Raw genomic sequence first — 26,461 nt, 5'->3', positions numbered from 1 at the left:
ATGGAATACAAATATTGAATGATGATGATGATGACAGGGGGCTAGTAAGTCAACATTTTTTCTTTATCCTTGATAAATCATCAGACTACTGTTGATAATTGAATGAAATAAAAAAATTTTAAATACTTAAATATTTCAAAACTTTATTTTCCTTTTGGTTACAATGTTTGATAAAAATTTTTTTTTCATATTTTCAAAATGATACCAACTTATAAAAATTTATGAATATATATAAATTTTCTTTGAAAAATTCATTATATATATATATATATATATATATATATATATATATACACACATATAATCTTAAGTTGTAATTAAAAAGTTTATTTTTTGATTTACAAACTTCATTAATATATTTTTTCTAATTACATTTTGAAATACAAATATTTTCCAAATAATATTGTCCATTGCTTTATTGCAAAAAATATTAATAAAAAAAATAAAAATATACAGACTTTAAAAAAAATCTTTTAGTCAGGAGGGATAAAATTACTCTTGAACCAGAAACCTGGCCTGATTGCTTGCAGCAGAGTGGGCTCTGGTAAAGACAGCTAAAGTACCAGGTGGTGGTGTTAAACCAAATCATGGGTTAAATTTACCACCCATGTAAGCCAAGACAAAATTCAAACTCAGAGTGCAAAGAACAAGGCATTCAGTTGGATGTTCTTGCAGTTCCACAAATCCTTTGCCTAGGATTGGTATTCTTTTTTTTTTTAACCCTAAAAGATTGAAAGGCAGAGTTGATCTTGGTAGGATTTGAGTTTGGTACAGAACATCTAATTAAATACTACAAAGTATTTTGCCCAATGCTCTGCTAGTTTGCCACCTTAATAATGAAAGTATATAATTATAAAAAGCAATTTCAAAGACAGTCGGTAGTATTTGTGTGATTAAGCCATACTTATTCTTTTTCTCTCAATAGTTTATTTTAGATATTCGTAGAATACCTGGTTTTCATTATCTATGGGCAAAAGGTTTTACTGCATATTGAAATACATTCAAAATTTCAAGTTAATGAGCAACTGAAGAACATCCCCGTGGATAGAAATTTCACTCAAATGGTTTTACCATAGAATTATTTGAACTTAGTATTGCAAAACACAGTGCAGTCAATTTCTGTAATTGCTGTCTTCATTGTCTTTCATAATTCAAATACTTCCAGTACCTATAAACTATAACATCCCCACTCAAGGACAGTTCCTGTACTCACTTCTCACCATTCTTCAAACTCTGTATTTAACATTTAACCAAACCCTTCCACCCTAGAATCACAACTGTATGGAACTGACTCCATACTCACATTTTACTCAGATATCATCCTGCTGAACATCAACTTCATTGATCTCTCTCCAGTCTAGAATGGCTTCAGTAGGCAATAGCCTATGGAGGTCATCCCATTTGAGACTAAATAAAAGAAATCAACTATACTCTATGCTATATAGAATAGACACTATGCTTGGTATGGTATATATTCTATAGTTAAGTGTATTTGATTACTGAGAGTTAAGTATTCTATCTATGGAAACAGCACCAGTAATCCTTCAGCAGTTGGCTATCACTTATCACTCCACTACTGATGACTCATTGAATTAAATTCAATACCCTGAGATTTAAGCATTTGCAAGATATTTAGAGATATAATTTACTAGAAACATTTGTTTATGATGAGATTCACTTAAAAAAAGATAGTTTCAGATAGGTTCATGGATGGAATTAAAAAGATAGTTGTGATAATGAAAGATAAATAAGTAGTGTTTTTGATGAAGTTAACTTATGGCTTCACTTATTTTGTAAGATTAAAGCTTGTAATTTTATTGAAGTAAAGTCATAAAGTAATTTATCTCTCGCATTAAAGTGTCTAAAATGGGTTATTCTGCTCGTAAGAGATTTCTTAGAATTGTTTAACAGAGCAGTTAGAAATTCGTTACTCCTTTAAAAGTTCATGTGTTTATAATTTTATAAGGTTGTGTAACTTAGTGGAGAAGAAGAACATAGTTAAAGGAGCAATGGATTGCAAAATCATATGGGATCAATGAAATAATAACTAAAAGAAGTGGGAGGTAAACAAAAGCAACTATTTCAACAGTTTAACAAGTCAGCATAAACAAGATAATGTGGTATTAATTTAATATTTTAAGCATGAGCAGATCATGTTCTTATATGTGTTAAATTCAGCATCGAAGAAGTATTCTAAGGTGGCGAGCTGGCAGAAACGTTAGCACACCGGGCAAAATGCTTAGCGGTATTTCGTCTGCTGTTACGTTCTGAGTTCAAATTCCCGCTGAGGTCGACTTTGCCTTTCATCCTTTCGGGGTCGATAAATTAAGTACCAATTACACACTGGGGTCGATGTAATCGACTTAACCCCTTTGTTTGTCCCCTCTATGTTTAGCCCCTTGTGGGCAATAAAGAAATTGAAGAAGTATTCTAATAATGTTTAGTGAAGACACTTTAGATGATTTTAAGATGTATCGGATAAGTATGGTTATCAGGTTTAGTATTGAATGAGATGGAAAGAAATGAGATATCTGTTGGATCCGTAATACTACGAAAAACAGAAAACTTGTGACCTGAGAATGGTTGGGCATTAAATGGCATCAGTTGATGTGTAGATGAAGGCAGCTGAAACAGTAAGAATATGATTCAATGGAGAATAAGTGCTCAGAGAAAAAAATGAAAATGCTGTATGTTGACAGTGAAAAATGGCTATTGGAAGATCAACGAAAATGTAAGCAAAGAAATGTTAGTTAAAAGAAATTTTGGAATGAGATCGGTAGCATTGATTTAAAATAAATGAAATATCAAAAGAAAAATAGTTAACAACAAGGAACAGTGAGACATTAACCACAAGAAATCCCTTTAAGTCTGGTAACAATTTTTTGATATCAAATATAAAAAAAAAAATTTTTCCAGAGCAACAATGCTTCGGACAAGGTTTGAACTTATGTTGTAAGAGCTAGGAGGGAAATATCACATTTGTCTTTTAATGGATTTTGATAGAAGAATGTTATGAGGCCTTTTGTTCTATTTCGTATAAAGTAAGAAGGCAATGAACTTTAAAGTGATGGATGATTGTCTGAGAAGTTCAAATTGTGCTGCAGTTAGCATTGGGGTGCTTTTATAAACACTCATTCTATATTTGGTTGAATCATCATCATTATCATCATTTAATGCCCATTTTCCATGCTGGCATGGGTTGGATGGTTTGACTGGGTAGAAGACTGCACTATGCTTCACTGTCTGTTTTGACAAGGTTTTCACTCTTGCTACTCTTTGTTGTATATGTTAGTCAGAGGAGGATATATTGTCTTCCCAGATTCGTGACATTGTTGTGGTTGATGTTCAGTTTGAACAACTGTAGGTTGGTGACTACAGGAAAAGCTTCTCATGGGATGCAATTCAAAGAATGGTTAAAAAAAAACGTTTATTATGGAATCTGGGGAGTTAAGACACAGTAGGGACAATATGACAAGTTACAACTATGTCAGTTGAGTCTGGAGGGAGAGGGGATATGTAGGAATCTATAGCTTACCAAGTGCTAAGTATAAAGCATATGCTGTGCGTGAGAAAACTTGGCAAGCCAAGTGAGACCAAAATTGCGAAGACCTGTTGAGGCAAGTGAAATCGAATCAAACTAAATTCGACAACTAGCTCCCATGCCAACGTCTCCTCCATTGGTCACTAAACTCTGCCAAATCAGATTGGACCCTGGTGTAGCCATCTGGTTCACCAGTCCTCAGTCAAATCATCCAACCCATGCTAGCATGGAAAGCGGATGTTAAACGATGTTCATGATGATATATATATATACGAAGGGTGTGTATGAAAAGTCTTGAGCCTCAAAAAAACAAAATATGGTACAAGACTTCAAGGCTCAAAACTTTTCATACACCCCTCGTGTATATATATATAGGAGAGTATTGTAGTTCGCTTGAAGCATTGTGTATTGTTTGTAAACAATAATAATAAATAGTAATAATCTGTTTTGAATGGCGCAAAATGCACTATAATAACTGATGTAATTTAATCATCCATCTTCAGATTTCCCTAGGGATATCTGGAGAAGGAATTTTTATATTCCGAAATATTATATGAGGCTGTGGATGATTAAATTACACCAGTTATTATAGTCCATTGTTGTTATTATAGTGCATTGTTGTGCCATTGAAAACACATTGCTACTATTTATTATATCATCATCATCATTGTTTAACGTCCGCTTTCCATGTTAACATGGGTTGGACGATTTGACTGGGGACTGGTGAACCAGATGGCTGCACCAGGCTCCAATCTGATTTGGCAGAGTTTCTACAGCTGGATGCCCTTCCTAACGCCAACCACTCAGAGAGTGTAGTGGGTGCTTTTACGTGTCACCCGCACGAAGGCCAGTCAGGCGGTACTGGCAATGGCCACGCTCAAAATTTACCATATATATATATATATATATATATATATATAATCAAAATCACTGACGTGGCCGATCACAGTACAGCCTGATTGGCACTCGTGTCAGTAGAACATTAAAAGCACATCCGAGCGTGATCATTGCCAGCATCGCCTTACTGGCACATGTGCTGGTGGCACGTGAAAAACAACATCTGAGCGTGGTCGTTGCCAGTGCTGCCGGACTGGCTCCCGTGCAGGTAGCATGTAAAAAACACTTTTGAGCATGGTTGTTGCCAGAACCGCCTGACTGGCTCTCGTGTTGGTGTTAGGAAGGGCATCCAGCTGTAGAAACTTTGCCAGATCAGATTGAGCCTGGTGCAGCCTTCTGGCTCACTAGTCCTCAGTCAAACCATCCAACCCATGCCAGCATGGAAAGTGGACAACAATGATGATGATGTTGACATATATATATATATATATATATATATATACATACATACATATATAGATGCTCAAACATTTTGTTAACATTCAATTTCATGAAAATTATGTAACTTTGAAACCTGAGATTTTTAATGAAAGGAAATATTTGTGTAGAGAAGTTTATGAAATGAAACTGAAGTTAAAATTACTTTGATGAAGAACTTAAGCCAAGTTGCAGATTTAGTTCACTGTATACTAACATCAAAGCCAAATGGAGTTCAGTAATTATAACACCTGGTTGGTCGGTTAAGGGAAGATGATATAAAATTACTAAAAATATTGGCTTGTTTTTTTCAGGGGTTGAGGAAAAGAAGTTATAATTTAAATTATTAAATTCCATTGAGAAAAGCTTTTAATACTAAAGTGAAGTCTGAGGTGGACTTTGCCTTTCATCCTTTTAGGGTCGATAAAATAAGCACCAGTTGAGGACTGGGGTTGATGTAATTGATTTACTCCCTCCCCTAAATTTGCTGGCATTGTGCCAAACATTTGAAACTGATATTAAAGTGAGGTACTTTCAACAGAGAATTGAACTCATTACATATACTCAATTATATTAAAATGCATATACATAGGCGCAGGAGTGGCTGTGTGGTAAGTAGCTTGCTTACCAACCACATGGTTCCGGGTTCAGTCCCACTGCGTGGCACCTTGGGCAAGTGTCTTCTACTATAGCCTCGGGCCGACCAAAGCCTTGTGAGTGGATTTGGTAGACGGAAACTGAAAGAAGCCCGTCGTATATATGTATATGTAAGTGTGTTTGTCTCCCCCCACCACCACCATCGCTTGACGACCGATGCTGGTGTGTTTACGTCCCCGTAACTTAGCGGCTCTGCAAAAAGAGACCGATAAAATAAGTACTAGGCTTACAAAGAATAAGTCCTGGGGTCGAATTTCTCAATTAAAGGCGGTGCTCCAGCATGGCTGCAGTCAAGTGACTGAAACAAGTAAAAGAGAGTAAAAGAATACAAAGTTTTAAAATTGGTAAACCCTTAGCATAGAGATGTATATAATTGTATGCATGATTGCATCATGTGTATGTATGTGTGCCCCAGCATGTGTGTCTGTTTGAGGATGTGCACAAATCTAAGAATGCATGTGTGTGTGTGTGTAAGTGCTTTAATGTGTTTGTGTAGATATGCTTCTGGTGAATGAGTAACTATGTGTATCTTTGAGTATGTATATGTGTCCTCAAAAACTTCTTTGTAATGAAGTTAGATATTATTAAGTGAACTGCATAGGTGGTTGGTTGGCTAAATCTGGTTGATTATGGACAAGATTCCTACAGTATTTAGTTGCATACTGAGTTCAAATTTCACCATGGTTAAAATTTGCATCTTATCTTCCTGAGATCTATCAAAAAGTACCAGTCATGTACTGGGTTAATTTATTATTCCTTTCAAGTATCCGAGATGTGAATTGAATTACAATAGCAGATTAAGCCTGTATTTATTTAAATATGAATCTGGACATGATATAATCAGAAAGAAGACATGATAAATAAAATGTTTGCACTTTGTGATTACTTTTTTCCCTCGTCTTTATTAAACTATTTCACTATGGCCATATTGCAAGTTCATATGTGTAAATAATATGTCTGCTTTAGACTTTACATAGAATGTTGGTAAAAAACAAAATTTAAGTTTATCTTTACAATGTTCAAAGTCTAAACTGTATTAACATGGCATGCTGGTTGAAAGCAGAAACACATCCTAGTTCCACAGTAAAATATATTTATGACTAAAAAACAGTAATACAACTTATATTGAAATTTATTATAGTACATATACAAAATGAAACAAGCTCTTTTGAAATCCGTTAGTGTTCTAGTTTTCATTTATACTTGAAGCTTGCAAAGCAAATGCATCAACATAATTCAGTTTACTTATTTAAATAACGAACTTGTTCATATCTTGTATTTTGTGACCAATCGTTGAGTTTATCACATTTGTGATGGTATGTGTAACAGGGGAGTGTCAGTAGCTTGAGTAGAATAATACAGGAAGGTATTATTAGTTTGTTTTTTTTGTTGATCTGTGTCTTTTATGTTTGGGGAAGGCATACACAGACAAACATTATATGTGTGCATATATAACTTTTGCATAGTTTCTACCTAGGTTGCTCTAGGTCAAATTTTGTATCAGGTGGTTGCAAAGCAGACATCCTATCCACACAGTCAATCTAACTTAATACCCTAGAGAAAACTATCAATTTGTAATCTTGTATCTTATGAAAAAATACGTTTAATTTCTAATCACAGTTGCAATGCACTGGTTTATAAAATTGAATACACTGGTGCATTGCATCTAATGCACTTGTTTATCACATATAATGCACTGACTTAGGACATATAATTGATCAGTCACATCCAGTGCAGTGTATTGCATTTAGTGCATTAGTTTATTACATCTAGTGCATTATTTTATTGCATCTAATACATTGGTTATCACATCTGATGCACTTTTTATCACATCTAATGCATTAGTTTATTGCATGTAATGCAGTAGTGTATTGCATATATATATATTAATTATTACATCTGATGCACTGTTTATCACATCTAATGCATTGGTTTATTGCATGTAATGCTCTGGTATGTTGCATCTAATACAATGGTACATTGGATGCAATGTATTAGTGTATTGCTTGTGCTGCAGTGGAGTATCACATTTAACACAGTGCTACAACACATGAATGATATATTGCATGTAATACAATAGAAAATGATGTATCACTTTATCAAGCTGGTACTGGAGTTGATATAATCAAATATATACCATCTCCAAAATATACGGCCTAATGGTAGAAATGATTATTGATTTATGACAACATACATCTATCTATCTAACCACATATATACATACAATCATACATCTACACACACACACACACACACACACATACTTGAGAGGATATTTAGCATTTCTAAAATCATATGATAATGAATAATTAATATTGTGTGACATTGTAAAAGAATAAAAATAAAAATTAGAAAACTGTTTATTTACAGTTTAACAGTGTTACTATTGTCTAACAATTATTTTGTCCTTCAGTAAAAGCTAAACTAAAAATAACAGTATTTAAGAAATAATTACAGGCTGTACTGGTAATTATTTACACTGTCAAACAATGCAAGCCTTTGAAAGCTTTATACAAAAGTCTTAGTTATTGACAGCAGTTATTACCTCCACCTTCGCGAAAGCAGAGGTATTGTTTTTCAGTCATGTTTGTTTGTTTGTCTGTGGACAAGATATCTCAAGAACCACAGGAAGGATTCAGATGAAACTTTCAGGGAAGTTTGGCCTCATGACTGGCACGAACTGATTAGGTTTTGGGATTGATCTGGTAACAAACAAGGATTCTTGATTATTTTTCCTGTTTTTGCACCTAATTTTTGAGAGCGGTCAAGTTCATTTTTAGTATTCTCGTTTGTGAGAGCAGTTGAGTTTATTTCAGATATTCTCATTTTAAAAATCATCTCTGGCTAATTATTGAGAGGATGTTGGTATTGCATTGGCAGAGGTTTGCACTCTCTGAGTGCTCTTGTTTTCATATGTAATTATTGGAGAGGCTGAGAGAAATGTCAATCCCAATAAAATAAATGTAAACAATTTGCTATTGAATCGCACCACAGAGACATAATAATTTCTCACAATGCAAGCCCAATTTCTTACCTATCTTTTGAACCTGCTATTTCTATCCAAAGTTACCAATATAGACAGACATAAGCCTTAGTATCTTTTATCTTTTATTTGTTTCAGTCATTTGACTGCGGCCATGCTGGAGCACCGCCTTTAGTCGAGCAAATCGACCCCAGGACTTATTCTTTGTAAGCCTAGTACTTATTCTATCGGTCTCTTGTGCCGAACCACTAAGTTACGGGGACGTCAACACACCAGCATCGGTTGTCAAGCAATGTTGGAGGGACAAACACAGACACACAAATATACACACACACACACATATATACATATATACGACGGGCTTCTTTCAGTTTCTGTCTACCAAATCCACTCACAAGGCTTTGATCGGCCCGATGCTATAGTAGAAGACACTTTCCCAAGGTGCCATGCAGTGGGATTCAACCCGGAACCATGTGGTAGGTAAGCAAGCTACTTACCACACAGCCACTTCTGCGCCTTGTTAACTTTCCTATGACACACTACATGAAAATGAAATATTCAGGGATATTTTCAGTTTAGTTATTGTGGGTTAGGCTTAAAATGTACGGTTGCTAAGCAAAGAGTACAGAAGACATATTTTGTCACTTGTTGCTCTGCAGTAGCCATCCTGAACAAGAGACTTAACTCTGAAGTCGCCTAAGTCACCTCTATGTTTACCCTTTAGTATTCAAACCAACCATATTTGATTAAAATATTTTAACTATATTATGCTCAGATCCAGCCTCTCATACTGACCTACAATGTCATTTTAAAAATATACAATCACGTTGCCAGTGCCCCTGGACTGGCTCTTGTGTGGGTGGCACATGAGATGCACCATTTTGAGCGTGGCCGTTGCCAGTACCGCCTGACTGGCTCCCGTAGGATTTTCGAGTGAGATCGTTGCCAGTGCCCCTGGACTGGCTTGTACGGGTGGCACATAAAAGACACCATTTCGAGCGTGGCCGTTTTCGTGCGGGTGACACGTAAAAGCACCCACTACACTCTCTGAGTGGTTGGCGTTAGGAAGGGCATCCAGCTGTAGAAACTCTGCCAAATTAGATTGGAGCCTGGTGTTGCCATCCGGTTTCACCAGTCCTCAGTCAAATCGTCCAACCCATGCTAGCATGGAAAGCGGACGTTAAATGATGATGATGATGATGATGATGATCATTGAAATGTTAAAGCTACAAGATAATACATGATTAATTCAAAACAATGTGAATAAATAAGCATTACATTTGACAGAGTAATCTGAATGAAAAGGGTGAAATACAGGGTGTCCACAAGGTCTGGATACATGGAGTAAATAAAATCATAACATAAACAATTAAATATAAGAAATAATAATTTCTTAAAGTATGTGTTAATCCCCCTATGTACCCAGACTTTGTGGACACCCTGTAGATACCACTGGGAACTGTACATTTCACTACATAACTGATCAGTATTTTCTTGCCTTGTAACTATTTACATTGTATAGGGAAGGATTGTGATAAAGAAGCTTGCTTTTTAATCATGTGGTTTGGGGCTCAGTGCCATTGTATGGCACCTTGGGCAAGTGCCTTCTGCTATAGCCCTGGGCCAACCAATGCCTTATGAATGAATTTCATAGATGGAAACTATGAGTAAGCCTGTCACATGTGTGTGTGTGTGTTTTGAAGTCTAGTACTTACTCCTCAGTTTCTTTTGCCAAACCACTAAGTGACAGGTACATAAACAAACCAACACCAGTTGTCAAACACTGGGTAGGGAACAAGCAGAAACACACACACACAACAAACTTCCACACAGTTTCCATCTTCTAAATTCACTCACAAGGCATTGGTTGGCCTGGAACTTTTGTGTTTGTTTCCCCACACCCACCTGACGATTTATATTGGTTGGTTAATGTCCCCCATAACTTGGCAGTTCAACAAAAGTGACCAATACAATAAGTACCAAACATAAAAATGAGTACTGGGGTTGATTTGTTCAATTAAACCCTTCAAGGCGATGCTGTAGCATGGTCACAGTCCAATGACTGAAACAAGTGAAAGATAAAAGATACTTTAAGACATGAAAACTGTCTTCATGTGTTACTTCTACAATTCCACAGATTATAGGACGGACAAACTGGTTAAGGGGAGAAGTGTTTATTTGAAGAAAAATAATCAATAAATATATAGAGGTAGAATGTGTGAAAAACCTCTTGCTATATGGTCAGAGGTTCTAATCCTATCACAGTAGGCAAATAGCACTTTGATCTTTAAGCGCCAGGTGTGAGTGTGGTTGTGTGGTTATGAAGTTTGCTTTGCGACTATGTGGTTTTAGGTTCAGTCCCACTGTGTGACGCCTTTGCAAAAGTGTCTTTTGCTAAAGTTTCAGGTCAACCAATGCCTTGTGAGTGAATTTAGAAGATGGAAACTGTCTGGAAGCTTGTCATGTGTGTGTGTGTGTGTTTCTGCTTGTTCCCCACCCAGTGCTTAACAACTGGTGTTGGTTTGTTTATGTCCCTGTCACTTAGTGGTTTGGCAAAAGAAACTGAGGAGTAAGTACCAAACTTCAAAAAATAAGAATTGGGATCAATTTTTTTGATTAAACCTTTCAAGGTGGTGCTCCAGCATGGCAACAGTCCAATGACTGAAACAAGTAAATGATAAAAGATAACAGCGAAGAGACAGACAATAACAAAAAGTTTTGTTTTTAGAGTTGTACTGTGCTTAAATAAAAAAAACAAAACAAGTTAAAATATTAAACAATTAGCAACAGTCATGAATTGAAACTCATGGCAAGGTGATCAATAGCTCAGCATATCAGTTTCATTGTTATTCAGTAATGTTATCCATAATTGAAACCGTTGTATTGTACTCCTAGGCTTGTCTCTAAATAATGTGTTTCATAAGCCTAAAGGGCAATACTGAAGTATCAGTCTTAATCATTTAACATCTACTATTCTATGCTTGCATGGGTCAAATGGAATATGTTGAGGTAGTTTTTCTATATCCAGATGTACTTGCTGTCACCAACCCTCATCTGTTTTCCAAGCAAATTAATATTTTTTCCCCCATAACTAGACGTTTTTTCACAAAAGACCTGAGATGAACAACCTCATTTGTATGACAATGTTGCTCATTTACAATCACCAAGTAATATCAAGACAAATACACACTCATGCACATACATATACACTTGGATATACACAACAAGCTTCTTTCAGTTTCTATCTACCAAATCCTCGTGTAAGGGTTTGGTCAGCCCAGGGCTGTAGTAGAAAACACTTCCCAAGGTGCTGTACAGTAGGTTCAAATCCAAGACTTCATGGTTGGAAAGCAAGCTTCTTAATTAAACAACTGCTATTTTGTAAATCAGCCCCACTAAATTCAGCTTTCTAAAAACTATACTTGATATCAGACACTGAACTTTTAATTGGAATTAATGAACTGCTTGTCAATTTTGCAGCCCCGCCACTGCTTGCAATGGTGAATTGTTCATACCTTGTGAAATCTCTTCAGTTAGATTGACTAAAATATTTGAAAGTTAAGCATCTTGGCCGTGAACAACATAGTGCTAGTGACAGGATGTAAAACTGCCAAGCTCTCAGTTGTCTTATGGTACCCTATCCACTCAGCTATCTTAATTCTTTAGCTTCTCTTACAATAGATATAAAGACAAACAAGATATTAAGAAAACCCATGAAGATTCTTCCAGTTGGCCTCTTTCTATTCTAACGTTTCCCAATTGATTATTTTCTTATTTTCTAATGAAGGGCTTTGCTCCAAAAATTAAATATTTCCTCTCTTTAGCAATCTTAACATCTTTTTTGTTATTGCTTTCATTGTATTTACTCTTGCAGATAGATCTACTGCCACTAACTTTTCCAAGTTCTAGTCTACCTCCATGATAACAGAATCTACTTGTGTGTTTTATGTATCTTTTTAAGAGGGAAGGCAGAGTCCATGATCCTCACTGAGCCCCCAAGATGAGTGGGAGGGAAGGAAGAAGGTATCCTCAAACCAGAAAGCTAGCCTAAATGATCACAACTGAATGGACTCCACTAAAAATACCCAAAGTGCCAGGTATCATTGTCAAACTAAGTGAAGAATTAAGTCTATCACTTCAGTTGGTCTTGGTGGAATTTGAATTCAGAATGCCAAGAAGCAGAACAAATACAAGGTACCTGATTTGACATTCTTAAAGTTCTGCCTATCCATTGTTCTAGATTGGTACTTTATTGACCCAGAAAGGATGAAAGGCAAAGTTGACTTAGGCAGGATTAGAACTCATAAAAATTGGGTGTCAGAAATAAAACTGCAAAGCATTTCATCCAACATCCTAATGACTGCTGATTTGCTGCCTTGGATATGAGTGAGGTGAGTCTATGATGGATATAAGAAATTTTGCTTTTACTTGATGGTGCAATGTTGAAGGTTAGCATGGCACATGATGCAGTAAAACATCTACTTCAGTAATATAAAAATGTCTTAATTTGTAAAAAAAAAAAAAGTAGAAATGGAAAATCTCAGTTAAGTGTACCAACCTCATTTGTTTAAATGAAATTGTAAAAGGAGTATTAAAATCACAGTAAAAAAAATATAATAAAATTGAGATCTTTGTTATAAGGAAGTTTCTTCTACATGATGAAAACTATAAAGTTGCTTTGTTTCAAAAGTAAGAATTGTAAACAATTTTCTGTTAAAAACAATGAGGTGACAGTCAAATAAATCAGCTGTGTTTTGACTTGGTGAAAGCACTTGGAACTTGCCATGAAATCTGAAAAATAAACAAACAAATAGGCATAAGTCTAGCTGTTACTATTTTGATGTGGCAAAACCTTCTAAACATGTAAAATATAAAAGAAATGAAACCCTAAATCTTGGGAAGAGTATAAAATATTGACCATTAATATGGATAATTTGTAGTTATTTTACTCTATCTGGATTTTGAGAATATCAAAAAATTGTAAAATGTAAAAATATACTAGAGGTTTCACATTCATGACCATCCAGTCAATTTTTTGGAAGTACTACATCTAAGACAACATTATTTAATATTTCCTATATATATATATATATATATATAGTCGCAGTAGTGGTTGTGGGAAGAAGCTTGCTTCCCAACCACATGGTTCTGGGTTCAGTCGCACTAGGGAAAGTGTCTTCTACTATAGCTTCGGGCCGAGCAAAACATTGTGAGTGGATTTGGTTGATGGAAACTGAAAGAAGCCTGTTGTATATATCTATGTATATATATGTGTGTGTGTGTCTGTGTTTATCCTTCCATCACCACTTGACAACCAGACTGATAGAATAAGTACCAGGATTATTTGACTAAAAAAAAAAAATTCAAGGTGGTGCTCCAGCATGGCTGCAGTCTAATGACTGAAACAGGTAAAAGATAAAAGATATGTGTATAAAGGATACAGCAGAGTGAAATTTGAGGAAGATTTAGCTGCTATTTCTAGCAAGGTGAGTGACTATGCAGAGACAGCTATGTGCAATTACTAACAAGGTATGTGCACACTCACACACACACACAAAGTAGCATTGCTTTCCACACTGGCTAGTACAAGTCTGCTGTTGGTTTGTTATCATTCCCACAGCAATACTTTTTCACCTAGAAACTCATCATCCATTCATATTGCATGTCCATACCAACAGCAGCTGCTTCTCTCGTACACCTCAACTTGTATCCTTAATGCCTGGTTCATCTTTTAGCTTTCTTTTACAAAACAAAATATGAAGGTTGATGTTGATGTGTGTATTGAGACATAAAGAAATAAAAATTGTTCAATGGGCTGTGAAGTCAAGAAGTTTGTTTTCCAACTGTGGTTTTGGGTTCAGATCCACTGCATGGCATCTTGAACAAGTGTCGTCTGCTACAGTGCTGAGCTGCTAAAAGGTTTGTGAGCGAAGCTGGTCGTCAGAAACTGGAAGAAGCCCATCGTATACATGTGTGTGTGTGCGTGCGTGCGTGCATGCATGTGTGTGTGTTTATTGACCCTGAAAGGATGAAAGGCAAAGTCAACCTTGGTGGAATTAGAACTTAGAATGTAGCAGCAGACAAAATACCGCTAAGCATTTTGCCCGGCAAAAGGCAATAGGGAAGCAAAGAACAATAGAAATATATGAGTATGTAAAGGGATACGATTCTAGAAGTTATTAGAGAAAGTAACGAATTACTGGTTACATAGTTAATTTAACTGAAGAACGTTAGTAATACATGTTAAATGAATGAAAAGAATAATGAATGATAATATGATGGTGTCAAATAACACAGCAAGATGAGAAGGTTTGAGAAAAACCATGTATGATGGTGTTGTTTATATAATCTACAGCCTTTGTATATTAATAAATTAGATATCTATTCAATTATAAAATGGTGGTCTGTACCATTCTTTTGGATTTTTAGTCCAATCTGGATGATGCAGTTACACAATTTCCTTGAATCATTTTTAATCTAGCTATAGTATAGTGGGAGATGTTCTTGAAGTAAGAGGCAAAGTGATGTCAGATGATGAAGCAAGCGATTTGACCATCCACTTTTTTGCAAATACAGTCACTGAGAACAGATGTGTGCAAACATGGGAATCTCAGGCATTCTACCTACTAGCCAGCTGATAGAGTAGAGAGTGTTTCTGGGTCACACAGCAAGTTCCAGTCAGTGGTTGAGAACTTCCATTTTGGAATCATTTGCCAAATTGAGGTAAGAGACTTTTTTTTACTTTATACTTCTCTGATAACACTAAATATCCAGCTTATAACATTTGTTGTTAATGTTCTATATATCTAAGGGCTGTGGATTTGCAGAACTGATTAGGGTAAAATCCATTTTAGTTATGGTCCTTACATCTTGATTTCAAGTATTAGTCAAACACCTGGGTAAATTTAACTGATTGTCTTCTCTCCACAGATATGTGGCTTTTTGCAATATTAGAAATCAATATTCTATACCTACATATAATAATTGTGTTAACATAACCTTTCCCACCTACAAAAGACCTCAAACAAATCCAAGAAAAAGAAAACCCACAATACATTACCTGGCACTGCAGGTAGTTGGAAAATTAGGGCCTTCATATAGACAATCTTGAGGGATAATAAATGCTTGTTCAGGTAATTTCTCATAGCTTTGTACTACTGTCCATTGATGCTGTTGAACAATACTCATTGTTGTTTGTTGATCTTCCCGAAGAAGTATTGGTGCAGTTAAATTTATCTCAAATGCTTTTTCACCCCCTGACACATGGGGGTCACCCTGTAATTAAGAAAAAAAATTAATAAAAAATTAAGTTGTTTAGTAATACTGTTCTTCAGGAGAATTTCTTTTTGCAACAATGTGATGATTATCTTTGATATCTCTATAGGTGTTGTGGATAAGAGATCTGGTGTCGATCAACACCACACTTGGCAGTTAAGCTTTGGATGAGTTTCCTTTTTTCTGTCTTATTCTATATTCAAGCTTAAGTAGCTATCATATATACTCTTGTTTTCTTAGTAAACAAAACTATGATGTTTGAAACAGAATCAAATGGTTAACTTCTTTTCCAATAAGAGTAATGAGTTTTAGTTTAATGTATGGTCTGTTTGACTCACTTCCCTAAGGCTTAATTTAACAAATTGAAGTAGGTGGGAAGCACAAAATACAGGGAACACCCACATAAGTCACTAAACTTGAAATACAATTCACAATATACCAGGTACTGGCTCTCATGGCTTCTCATTTTAACTGATTGGAAGTGTTATCATGTACATGTTTTGTCTTGGTGTAAAACATGAGCTACAGCAAATATTCTGCTCAATACCACAGATTTGCTTGTCAGTTGCTTGACCTTAACCAGTTGAACATGTCCCTTAGTGGCTGACGATATGTGCATCTCTGATCATGAGCAGAAGTAGTGGAGGAGCATCATAGCCATGTGTTGAGAGGAATTCTTTGGGGTTTGAATAATTCATCTCCGGAAACATGGGTGTTTCGTTCATCATCCTTAAATGAACCTTATTCAGGGACCTTTTGAGCAGAATGGGCTATTTGACTTACAGAAAATTCCAACTGGGCCTCTCCTTTGTTTCCAGCCTTCGGTGAAGATATGGAGAAATATTACCTCACTTGGAAACAGGTGAGTGTTGGCAACAGGAAGGGCATCCAGTTGTACAAAATGTGTCTCGGTGAATTACATCCGATCAATGCAAGCATGGAAAAGTGGTCATTAAAACAACAAGGATGCTGCTGCTAATGATGATGATGATGATGATGGAAACTAATTTATAACTCAGGATCCGAACATTTTGTATTAATTTAAGTTGGCGATCAAAACTCTCAGCTTGACAAAGTGGTAGTGCCATAACTAATGAGGTGCTGTAGGTGTTGCTATTTAAATCCAGGTCATCCAGGATCAAGCAAACCAATGGTTAAAGGCATTCCAGTTTTGACCATCCTGTCTTTGTTTTCAGACGCTATATCTAGAACTGTATTATTCAATGTGTTCTTTCCTTTTAAGATGTTGAGAGTGATTTGGCTGCTATCTCTTGCAGATTGAGCAACCACACAGACCTTGCCTTATTGTCAGTTTTTGCTAATAAAGTGTATTTGAACTTCTTAAATAAAGAATATTACAATACAGAATAATAAAGAAAAAAAAAAACAGTTGGTATTTCTTACCGTGACTTTTGAAGCTAGAATAGCATCACCGTCTTCAGAAAATGAAACTAGAACCAGTTCATAACCAAACGTATTATAATCCCCTTTGTACATACCAGCATCAAGAATGGTGAGTGGAGAGGCTGTTGGAATATGGACCTTAACCATATCAAAGCCAGATCTAAAATTTAAAATAAAGTTTAAAAAGTTATTTTTATAATTGGCTATACAAGGTCACTACAAATGGAAAGATGATATGTATGTGTGTATGTATGTGTATATGAGAGAGAGAGAGAGAGAGAGAGAATGTGTGTGTGTGTGTGTGAAGAATAAAATATAATAAGTCTGGGAAGAATATTTAGAAAATGAAGTAAAATATATCCACAGCTGGTCTTGAAAGATTTTATGTAACGCACAATTAAAAGTGACAGAACAAAAATTGACTTAATTAAATGCATATGTTTAACCCATTAGCATTCAGATTACTTCATTAAATGTTATGCTTATTTATTCACATTGTTTTGAATTAATCTTGCATTATCTTGTAGCTTCAACATTCCAAACAATGTGATTGTTTACATTTAAAATGACATTGTAGGGTATGTGTGAGAGGCCAGATCAGGCTGGTTTGAACTTAAAGCGGGTCAAATATTTTTGCTGGATATGGCCAGTTTAAATGCTAAAGGGTTAAAATGGCTAATATAACTACATGGTGTAACTATATATATATATATATATATATATATATATATATATATATACACACACCTATTTTCTCCCTCTACCACTCTCTCTTCCTTAGCCCTCGCTGGTCACATGTGTCCACTTACTAATTCTTTTCTTCCTTGGCTATCGCCGAGCAAACACGCGAACTTACTTCGTCCCGCTTCCAGTTCGTTGCTTCACAGCGTTCAATACACACATAATTTTTCATGTCTGGCCATATAGCCTTTTCCGTTTGTTTTCCTGTCTTGTTTTCTGTCCGCCACTACATTCCTCCATAGTACAAGTTTAATTTGTGTATACAAATTTAATTTGTGGTCCGTGGGAAGAGCCATTTTAACGATGCGTCCTGCCCTACTCATCGAAACGCCTGTGTTAGAATGGGGGTAGCTGATGAAGGAAAATGTTCTCTATGTGGCCTGTGTGTGTTCTGTACTCTGGTTATTATTATTTTTTTGTCTACATTTTGTTTGCAATGTCCTGTACCCAGATATGCACCTATATATACAGGTAGACGTAGGTATGCACATACCTGTATGTATATATGCATATACTCATTTATTATTTGTTCAGTAGGAGTGTTTCCCCTGTTCTTTCTCTATCTGCTACCCACATGTGACTGGTGATTGATTTTCTATATTCTGCCTTTTCGCCACTGGACACCAAACATGCTGGTCAGCTCTTTTCTCTTCTCTTCTCAGTTCTGTTCTTTATATCCATTTGAGGATTTCTTCCAGGTGTTAATCCATTATTCTCATGTTTGGCCCTAAAGCTTTATTTATTTATTTATTGTCTTCATCTATCGTTTCAAATTACTGTTGTTTACTTTTGTATTATTTTGTTTGCTCGAGCCCTAATTCTTCACAAATCTCATGGGTCCCGCTGATATATGAAGTTCCTAGTCTTATCGTTAAAGGCATGAAATTAGGCATTAGTATTTTTAGTTGATAACTGATGAAGAATTAAGATCCTGTTTGTCTGTCCTACAGACAAATTCTTCAAAATCTTTTGTAGTATTTAATGCATTATATATATATATATTGTGTGCCCAGTAGGTTCTAAATGTATCTATCAAAAGACAAACTGAACAAAAAGCAAAATTTAATATATTTAGACCAAGAATGAGATGGTTGGGTAATATAAATAGTCTCAGTTGGTTACACTTGAATTCTGAAATTCAGTTAACAATCACTATCTGTTCACTCCACTACAGAACCAGAACCTTCTCTTGTCTTTGTAATATAATAAAGGTGTAGGTATGGCTGTGTGGTAAGAAATTTGCTTCCCAACCACATGGTTCTAGGTTCACTCCCACTGCATGGCACTTTGGGCTGACTAAAGCCTCGTGAGTGTATTTAGAAGCCTATTGTATATATATCAAAGTGTGTGTGTGTGTGTATTTAGTGTCTGTGTTTGTCCCTCACCACCACTTGACAATCGGTGCTGGTGTGTTCACATCTCAGGAACTTAGCAGTTTGGCAAAAGAGACCAATAGCATAAGTACCAGACTTAGAAAAAAAAAAAAAAAAGTACTAGAGTTGATTGATTCGATTAAAAAAAAATTCTTCAAGGCAGTGCCCCAGCATGGCGGCAATCTAATGACTGAAACTAATAAAAGATAAAGACTATATATTCATTATATATTGATTTCAAATTTTGGCACAAGACCAACAAGTTCAGCAGAGGGTTTAGATTGATTACATTGACTCAAATGCTCAACTGGTACTTATTTTATTGATTCTGGAAAATGAAAGGCAAAATCAACCTTGAGAGAATTTGAACTCAGAACATAAATTTGGACAAAATGTTGCAAAGTATTTTGACCGGAGTGCCAATGATTCTATCAGCTGGTTGCCTTATTGTAATATAATAAATATTACTAGTTCTTCTATAATAGTTACAGCCATGACCAGTTAGCCATCAGCAAGTTATCCAGAAAAACTTGAGTAAACTAATAATTTTTAAAAATATAAGCGTATTTAATTCTATATCTGATAATGTTTGTATCATGTAAAATATGTGTAGATATTTTACAAGCCTTTCATTATGATATACATGTATATATATATATGTATCTATAAATGTGTATGTATGTATGTATATATATATATATATATATATATATATAAAGAAAATAGAAAATGGAGTAGTACTGATTAACAACAATTGAGTTACATCAATTATTATTTATTAATTCAGTACTTCTCCATTTTCTGTTTTCTTTAAATTTTGATTCTTGATAAACCCACATTCAAAAATTGTTTGCCAACATAACATGGCAGTCCTGGTTTAGGATGAATATTGTTGTAATTTAGCCCCAGGAGACATCGTCTCCAGCTGGCTATATGACACGATCTGTGTCCTTATATTTTCCAACAAGGCAATCTAGCACCCCAACACAGCTCAAAACAATATTTGTGTATCGCGATTTCCAGGTTATTTCCCTTCATCAGCACTGAATAATTGTGAGATTTAAAAACAGCAATTTCCAAACCCATGTTTATTCTTATCTTTACCTATAACTTAGGAAAATAATATGTTTGCATATGTATGCCCATGGTTAAATATAGGTAATATACCACTAGTGCAATGAATACTTCTATCCCTTAGACGGTTATTTTAACCTCCAATTCAATTAACCTATATATATATATATATATATATATATATATATATATATATATATATATATCTGGTGTAGCCATCCGGTTGCACCAGTCCTCAGTCAAATCGTCCAACCCATGCTAGCATGGAAAGCGGACGTTAAACGATGATGATGATGATGATATATATATGGGAGAATGTACGAAAAAAAACAACAACAGACGAGGACAGGTGGTGTAAACAACAAAAGGATGTATTAGTTTGACGCTCGGGAATACAGAAAGTCTTTAACGTTTCGAGCTACGCTCTTCAACAGAAAGAATACGGAGAAAACAAGGAGAAAAACACGGAGAAAAAAAATGGATATATATATATACATACACCCACACCCACACACATATGAGTGAGTGGGCAAACAAAAGTAAGTGGCACTCCATATATTTAATGAGAGTTACATATATTTAAAATTTCTAATAATAGGTTAACTCAGTTCACTATTGTGGGTGTGTAGGACATGAGTTTGTAAGTCATGTCATCGCTGGAACTGGCTGTGTGCTCTGTGGTCAGCGGCTAGACCTCAGAAGGTCTGGAGCCGGACTGGCAATCGTGACGATGGAAAGCTATATTTTATACCATACCATCGGCTCAACTGGGGTTCAGAAAAGGCTGTCTCACGTGACCTTATCTGAAGGCTGCGATTGGTTAGGTTGCACCCTAGCACGAAATAGAACAAGAGACAAAAATACGCCAACACCAACCAATCAGAGTGGTGGACACAACAGGGTCCAAAGACGCGGCCGAAGGCTAGCTGTTATCCGCTACGTCCGCATCCATGTATATATAACAGAGAGAGAGAGAGAGAAAAGTACGCTACACACACACACACATATATCATCATCATCATCATCATCGTTTAACGTCCGCTTTCCATGCTAGCATGGGTTGGACGATTTGACTGAGGACTGGTGAAACCGGATGGCAACACCAGGCTCCAGTCTGATTTGGCAGAGTTTCTACAGCTGGATGCCCTTCCTAATGCCAACCACTCAGAGAGTGTAGTGGGTGCTTTTACGTGTCACCCGCACGAAAACGGCCACGCTCGAAATGGTGTCTTTTATGTGCCACCTGCACAAGCCAGTCCAGGGGCACTAGCAACGATCTCGCTCGAAAATCCTACAGGAGCCAGTCAGGCGGTACTGGCAACGGCCACGCTCAAAATGGTGCATCTCATGTGCCACCCGCACAAGAACCAGTCCAGGGGCACTGGCAACGATCTTACTTGGCTTGCCGGGTCTTCTCACGCACAGCACATTTCCAAAGGTCTCGGTCAGTAGTCATCGCCTCGGTGAGGCCCAATGTACGAAGGTCTTGCCTCACCACCTCAGCCCAGGTCTTCCTGGGCCTACCCCTTCCACGGGTTCCCTCAACTGTTAGGGTGTGGCACTTTTTCACGCAGCTATCCTCCTCCATTCTCACCACATGTCCATACCAGCGCAATCGTCTCTCTTGCATGCCACAACTGATGCTTCTAATGTTCAGCTTTTCTCTCAAGATACTTACACTCTGACGGGTATTCACATTGACATTACACATCCAACGGAGCATACTGGCTTCATTCCTTGCGAGCTTACGTATGTCCTCAGCAGTTACAGCCCATGTTTCACTGCCATGTAGCATGGTTGTTCGTACGCATGCGTCATACAGTCTGCCTTTTACTCTGAGTGAGAGTCCCTTTGTCGCCAGCAGGGGTAAGAGCTCTCTAAACTTTGCCCAGGCTATTCTTATTCTAGCAGCTACACTTTCAGCGCACCCACCCCCACTACTAACTTGGTCACCCAGATAGCGGAAGCTATCGACTACCTCTAGTTTTTCACTCTGAAATGAGATAGGAGTTGTTTCCTGTTTGTTTACAGTCTTTATTGCACCTGAACATCTGCCACATACAAAAACTAACGTCCTAGTTAACCTACCTTTGATATTGCTGCACCTCTTATGTGTCCATAGCTTGCACCGGGTACATCTTATAAAGTTACTACCTACTCCTTTTCTACATACTGAGCAGGGCCATCTACCTGAAGGGGTTTGTGTTTTATCTACCTTCCTACTTATTAGGATTTTTGTTTTAGCTAGGTTGACTCTAAGGCCCTTCAATTCTAGACCTTGCTTCCACACCTGAAACTTCTCCTCTAGTTCTGATAGTGACTCCGCAATTAGGGCAAGGTCATCAGCATAGAGGAGCTCCCAGGGGCAACCTGTCTTGAACTCCTCTGTGATTGCCTGGAGGACTATGGTAAATAAGAGGGGGCTGAGGACGGAACCTTGGTGGACCCCTACCTCTACCTGGAATTCATTGCTGTACTCATTTCCAACCCTCACCTTACTGGCAGCATCTCTGTACATGGCTCGCACAGCTCTCACTAACCATTCTTCTATCCCAAGTTTCCTCATTGACCACCAGATAAGGGATCGGGGGACCCTGTCAAAGGCTTTCTCCATGTCAACGAAAGCCAGGTACAGAGGTTTATCCTTAGCTAGGTATTTCTCCTGCAACTGTCTCACTAGAAATAAGGCATCAGTAGTGCTTTTACCTGGCACGAACCCAAACTGTATCTCATCTAAATTGATTCGCTCCCTAATTAGTTGGGCTATGACCCTCTCTGTAACTTTCTTAACCTGATCTAACAGCTTGATGCCTCTGTAATTATTTGTATCTAAAGCGTCACCTTTACCTTTGTAGCAGTTGACTATGATGCTGCTACGCCAGTCATTGGGTATGACTCCTTCGTGTATCACCTGGTTCGTAATACGGGTGACTAGGCTATAGCCAACACTGCCAGATATTTTGAGCATCTCTGCAGTGATTCCTGATGGGCCGGGGGCTTTCCCGGTCTTCATACTCTTAATTGCTTTATCTACCCTGGTACTATCAACTCGGATAGCTGGTCCCTCTATTGGGTCGACATACGGCAGGCTCTCTTTCTCCCATTCATTCTCTTTATTAAGCAATCTATCGTAGTGGCATCTCCAGACCTCTTTCTTTGCATCCTCATTTAGTGCAAGCGTACCATCATCCATGCGAACACATTTCTCTCCTACAACATCACTATTCTCTCTCCTACACTGTCTTGCAACACGAAATACCTCGAGTCTTTGGTCCTCACGGCGCAGAACATTGGCAAATCTTTCCTTATCTGCTTCCCCTCTGGCTAAATAAACCTGTCGCCTAGCCTCCCTTCTGGCACATTGGTACAATTCCCTGCTACCACCGTTCTTCCAGTCCTTCCAAGTATATATATATTTAAATCTCTACCAAATATTATAATTTGATTATAATTTTCTTATACACATGTAATTTAAGTACAACTAATAATGTTGTCTGTTTGCTGTCTGCTGTGAATTAATGTAACTTGGCCCTGAAGAGATGCAAGGACCCATTTTCTTATCTCAGGCAAGAGTGAGTTGGGATCTTGCATTGAAATGTGCATAGGATATTAAACAAGTTTTATTATAGGATTGTGTTATGGCTCTCATTTAAATTGATATATATATATATATATATGTATGTATGTGTGTGTATATGTTTGCGTGTCTGTGTTTGTCCCCCCCAGCATCACTTGACAACCGATGGTTGTGTGTTTACGTCCCCGTCACTTAGCGGTTTTGCAAAAGAGAGACCGATAGAATAAGTACTAGGCTTCCAAAGAATAAGTCCTGGGGTTGATTTGCTTGACCATGCCCCAGCATGGCCACAGTCAAATGACTGAAACAAGTAAAAGAGAAAAGAGTAAAAGAGAGAAAGATAAACTAATGCTGCCTAAATGGAAACAGTTTTTTTTCAATGTAAAAAGGAAACAAAATATTCTTACTCAAATCTTTTTAACACCCAAAACTTTTGCAGCAGTTCAATTTTACCAGTAAATATTATTTCTGTAATTTCACTGCTTTCATCCATCAGAAATTGTTCAAATTCCTTGAAAAGATCAAAAAAGACAAAAAAGAAAAGAGTTTCAATCTTAATTTTAGAGAATCTAATTATACTTGCTGTGGCCATGCTGGGGTATTGCTATTAAAATTAATTGGCAGCTGTGGGATTTGAACCCATGCCTCCAAAGAGACTGGTACATGGAACTTCAAAGAAAGCAAAGAAAATGCATCCATACACATATTGAACATTAGTATCAATACTTATTTTAAAAAAGATTGAGCTCTTTGGCTATGTTGTTGCTGTCTTTTATATAAAATTAATACAAGACCAGGAAAACAATGTTTTTAACAAGGCATACCGTTTGTTAAGTCATGTTATGCCAAAGTAAAGACAATAGTAAGAAAGGTGATTTACCCGTCTCATGCCACCAGGATTACGGTGAGCTGCTTCTACACAGCATTCAAATTTCACCAGAGACTTATCTCCCTGAAATAAACATAAAATTATATTTTCAAAGAAATGCAAACCTTAGTGAATAGATTTTGTTTCAAGTTAATAAGCACATTTTTACAATAATTTAAAATTGAAAATTTCTAAGGAGGAAAAATACTGTAAACTGAATTATGCTAGAACATGATAGGTATTTTGTCTCATTGTCACAGAAGGTGTAAAAAGCAGAGTTAATACTGATGAGATATGAATTAAGAAATAAAACTAAATTTAATATCTTTAGTCTAGCACTACAGTCTCTGCCATTTAGTAATAAGAATGCAGTATAATTACTGATGATTTTATTTTGTATTGAATCAGCCCCAGACCTTACCTCATCATCATCGTTTAACATCTGCTTTCCATGCTAGCATGGGTTGGACGATTTGACTGAGGATTGGTGAATCAGATGGTTACACCAGGCTCCAATCTGATTTGGCAGAGTTTCTACAGCTGGACGCCCTTCTTAACGCCAGACACTCTGAGAGTGTAGTGAGTGCTTTTACATGCCACCGGCACGAAGGCCAGTCAGGCGGTACTGGCAACAGCCACGCTCAAAATGGTGTATTTTACGTGCCACCTGCACAGGAGCCAGTCCGGCGGCACTGGCAACGATCTCGCTCGAATATCTTTAAACATACTACCAGCACAAGTACCAAGAAGGCGACGCTGGGCACAGGTGCCATCACGATTATTATTCTTATAAGCCTGGTACTTATTCTGTCAGACCCTTTTACCGAATTACTAAGTTATGGGGATGTAAACACATGGACACCAGTTGTCAAGCAGTGGTGGGAGACAGACAAGTGTGTGCACGCATACACACGCACATGCATAAAGTGAGCTTCTTTCTCTTTCTGTCAACCAAATCCACTCACAAGGCTTTGGTCAGGGTGAGGCTATAGTAGAAGGCACTTGCCCAAGGTGCCATGTGGTTGGGAAACAAACTTTCTATCACATAGCCATGCCTAATTATCTTTTGTATACAAAGTAATTTCATATAGTGGTAAGTAAGGATTTTAACATTTTAGTGTTAAAATTCAGATTAATTTATCAAATGTAATGTTTATGTATCCATATTTAAAAAAATTAATCATCTATTATCTTGCAGCTTCAAGATTTTGAAGATGTAATCATTTAATTTTAGAATAGCATTGTAGAGTAGGTGGGAGAGACTGGATCTGGCCAGTTTGAACATAAAACAGATATGGCCGGTTTGAATGTTAAAGGGTTAATCTACTAGATTATTGTACATTAATATATGTATGTGTGTGTGTGTGCATATATTGGCACGTAAAAAGTACCATTCGAGTGTGGTCGATGCCAGTACCGCCTGACTGGCCCTTGTGCTGGTGTCATGTAAAAAGCACCCACTACACTCTCGGAGTGGTTGGCATTAGGAAGGGCATCCAGCTGTAGAAATTTTTGCCAGATCAGATTGGAGCCTGGTGCAGCCTTCTGGCTTGCCAGTCCTCAGTCAAACCGTCCAACCCATGCCAGCATGGAAAGCGGATGTTAAACGATGATGATGATGATGATGATGTGTGAATAAAAAGAGGTAAAAAAA

General features: G+C 36.9%; 1 protein-coding gene across 2 annotated transcripts in view; it reads right to left on the bottom strand.

The window, feature by feature from the left end:
* Positions 1-6,380: 6,380 nt before the first annotated feature.
* LOC106878032 (F-box only protein 31-A) overlaps positions 6,381-26,461 on the bottom strand; it is a 42,459-nt gene continuing 22,378 nt past the window's right edge. For both annotated transcript variants that reach the window (XM_052965969.2, XM_014927117.3), the window contains 5 exons: positions 24,820-24,891; positions 24,347-24,450; positions 17,175-17,334; positions 15,556-15,770; positions 6,381-13,286 (listed from right to left, as the gene is read on the bottom strand). In XM_052965969.2, the coding sequence (XP_052821929.1) occupies positions 13,130-13,286; positions 15,556-15,770; positions 17,175-17,334; positions 24,347-24,450; positions 24,820-24,891 (708 nt within the window). In that variant the 3' untranslated portion in view covers positions 6,381-13,129. The remainder of the gene's footprint in view (positions 13,287-15,555; positions 15,771-17,174; positions 17,335-24,346; positions 24,451-24,819; positions 24,892-26,461) is intronic.

Source organism: Octopus bimaculoides, chromosome 1 (assembly GCF_046866305.1).
Source record: "Octopus bimaculoides isolate indiv1 chromosome 1, ASM4686630v1, whole genome shotgun sequence".
NCBI lineage: Eukaryota > Metazoa > Mollusca > Cephalopoda > Octopoda > Octopodidae > Octopus > Octopus bimaculoides.
Note: the sequence above shows the minus strand (reverse complement) of the source record. Positions and strands in the feature narration are given on the sequence as shown.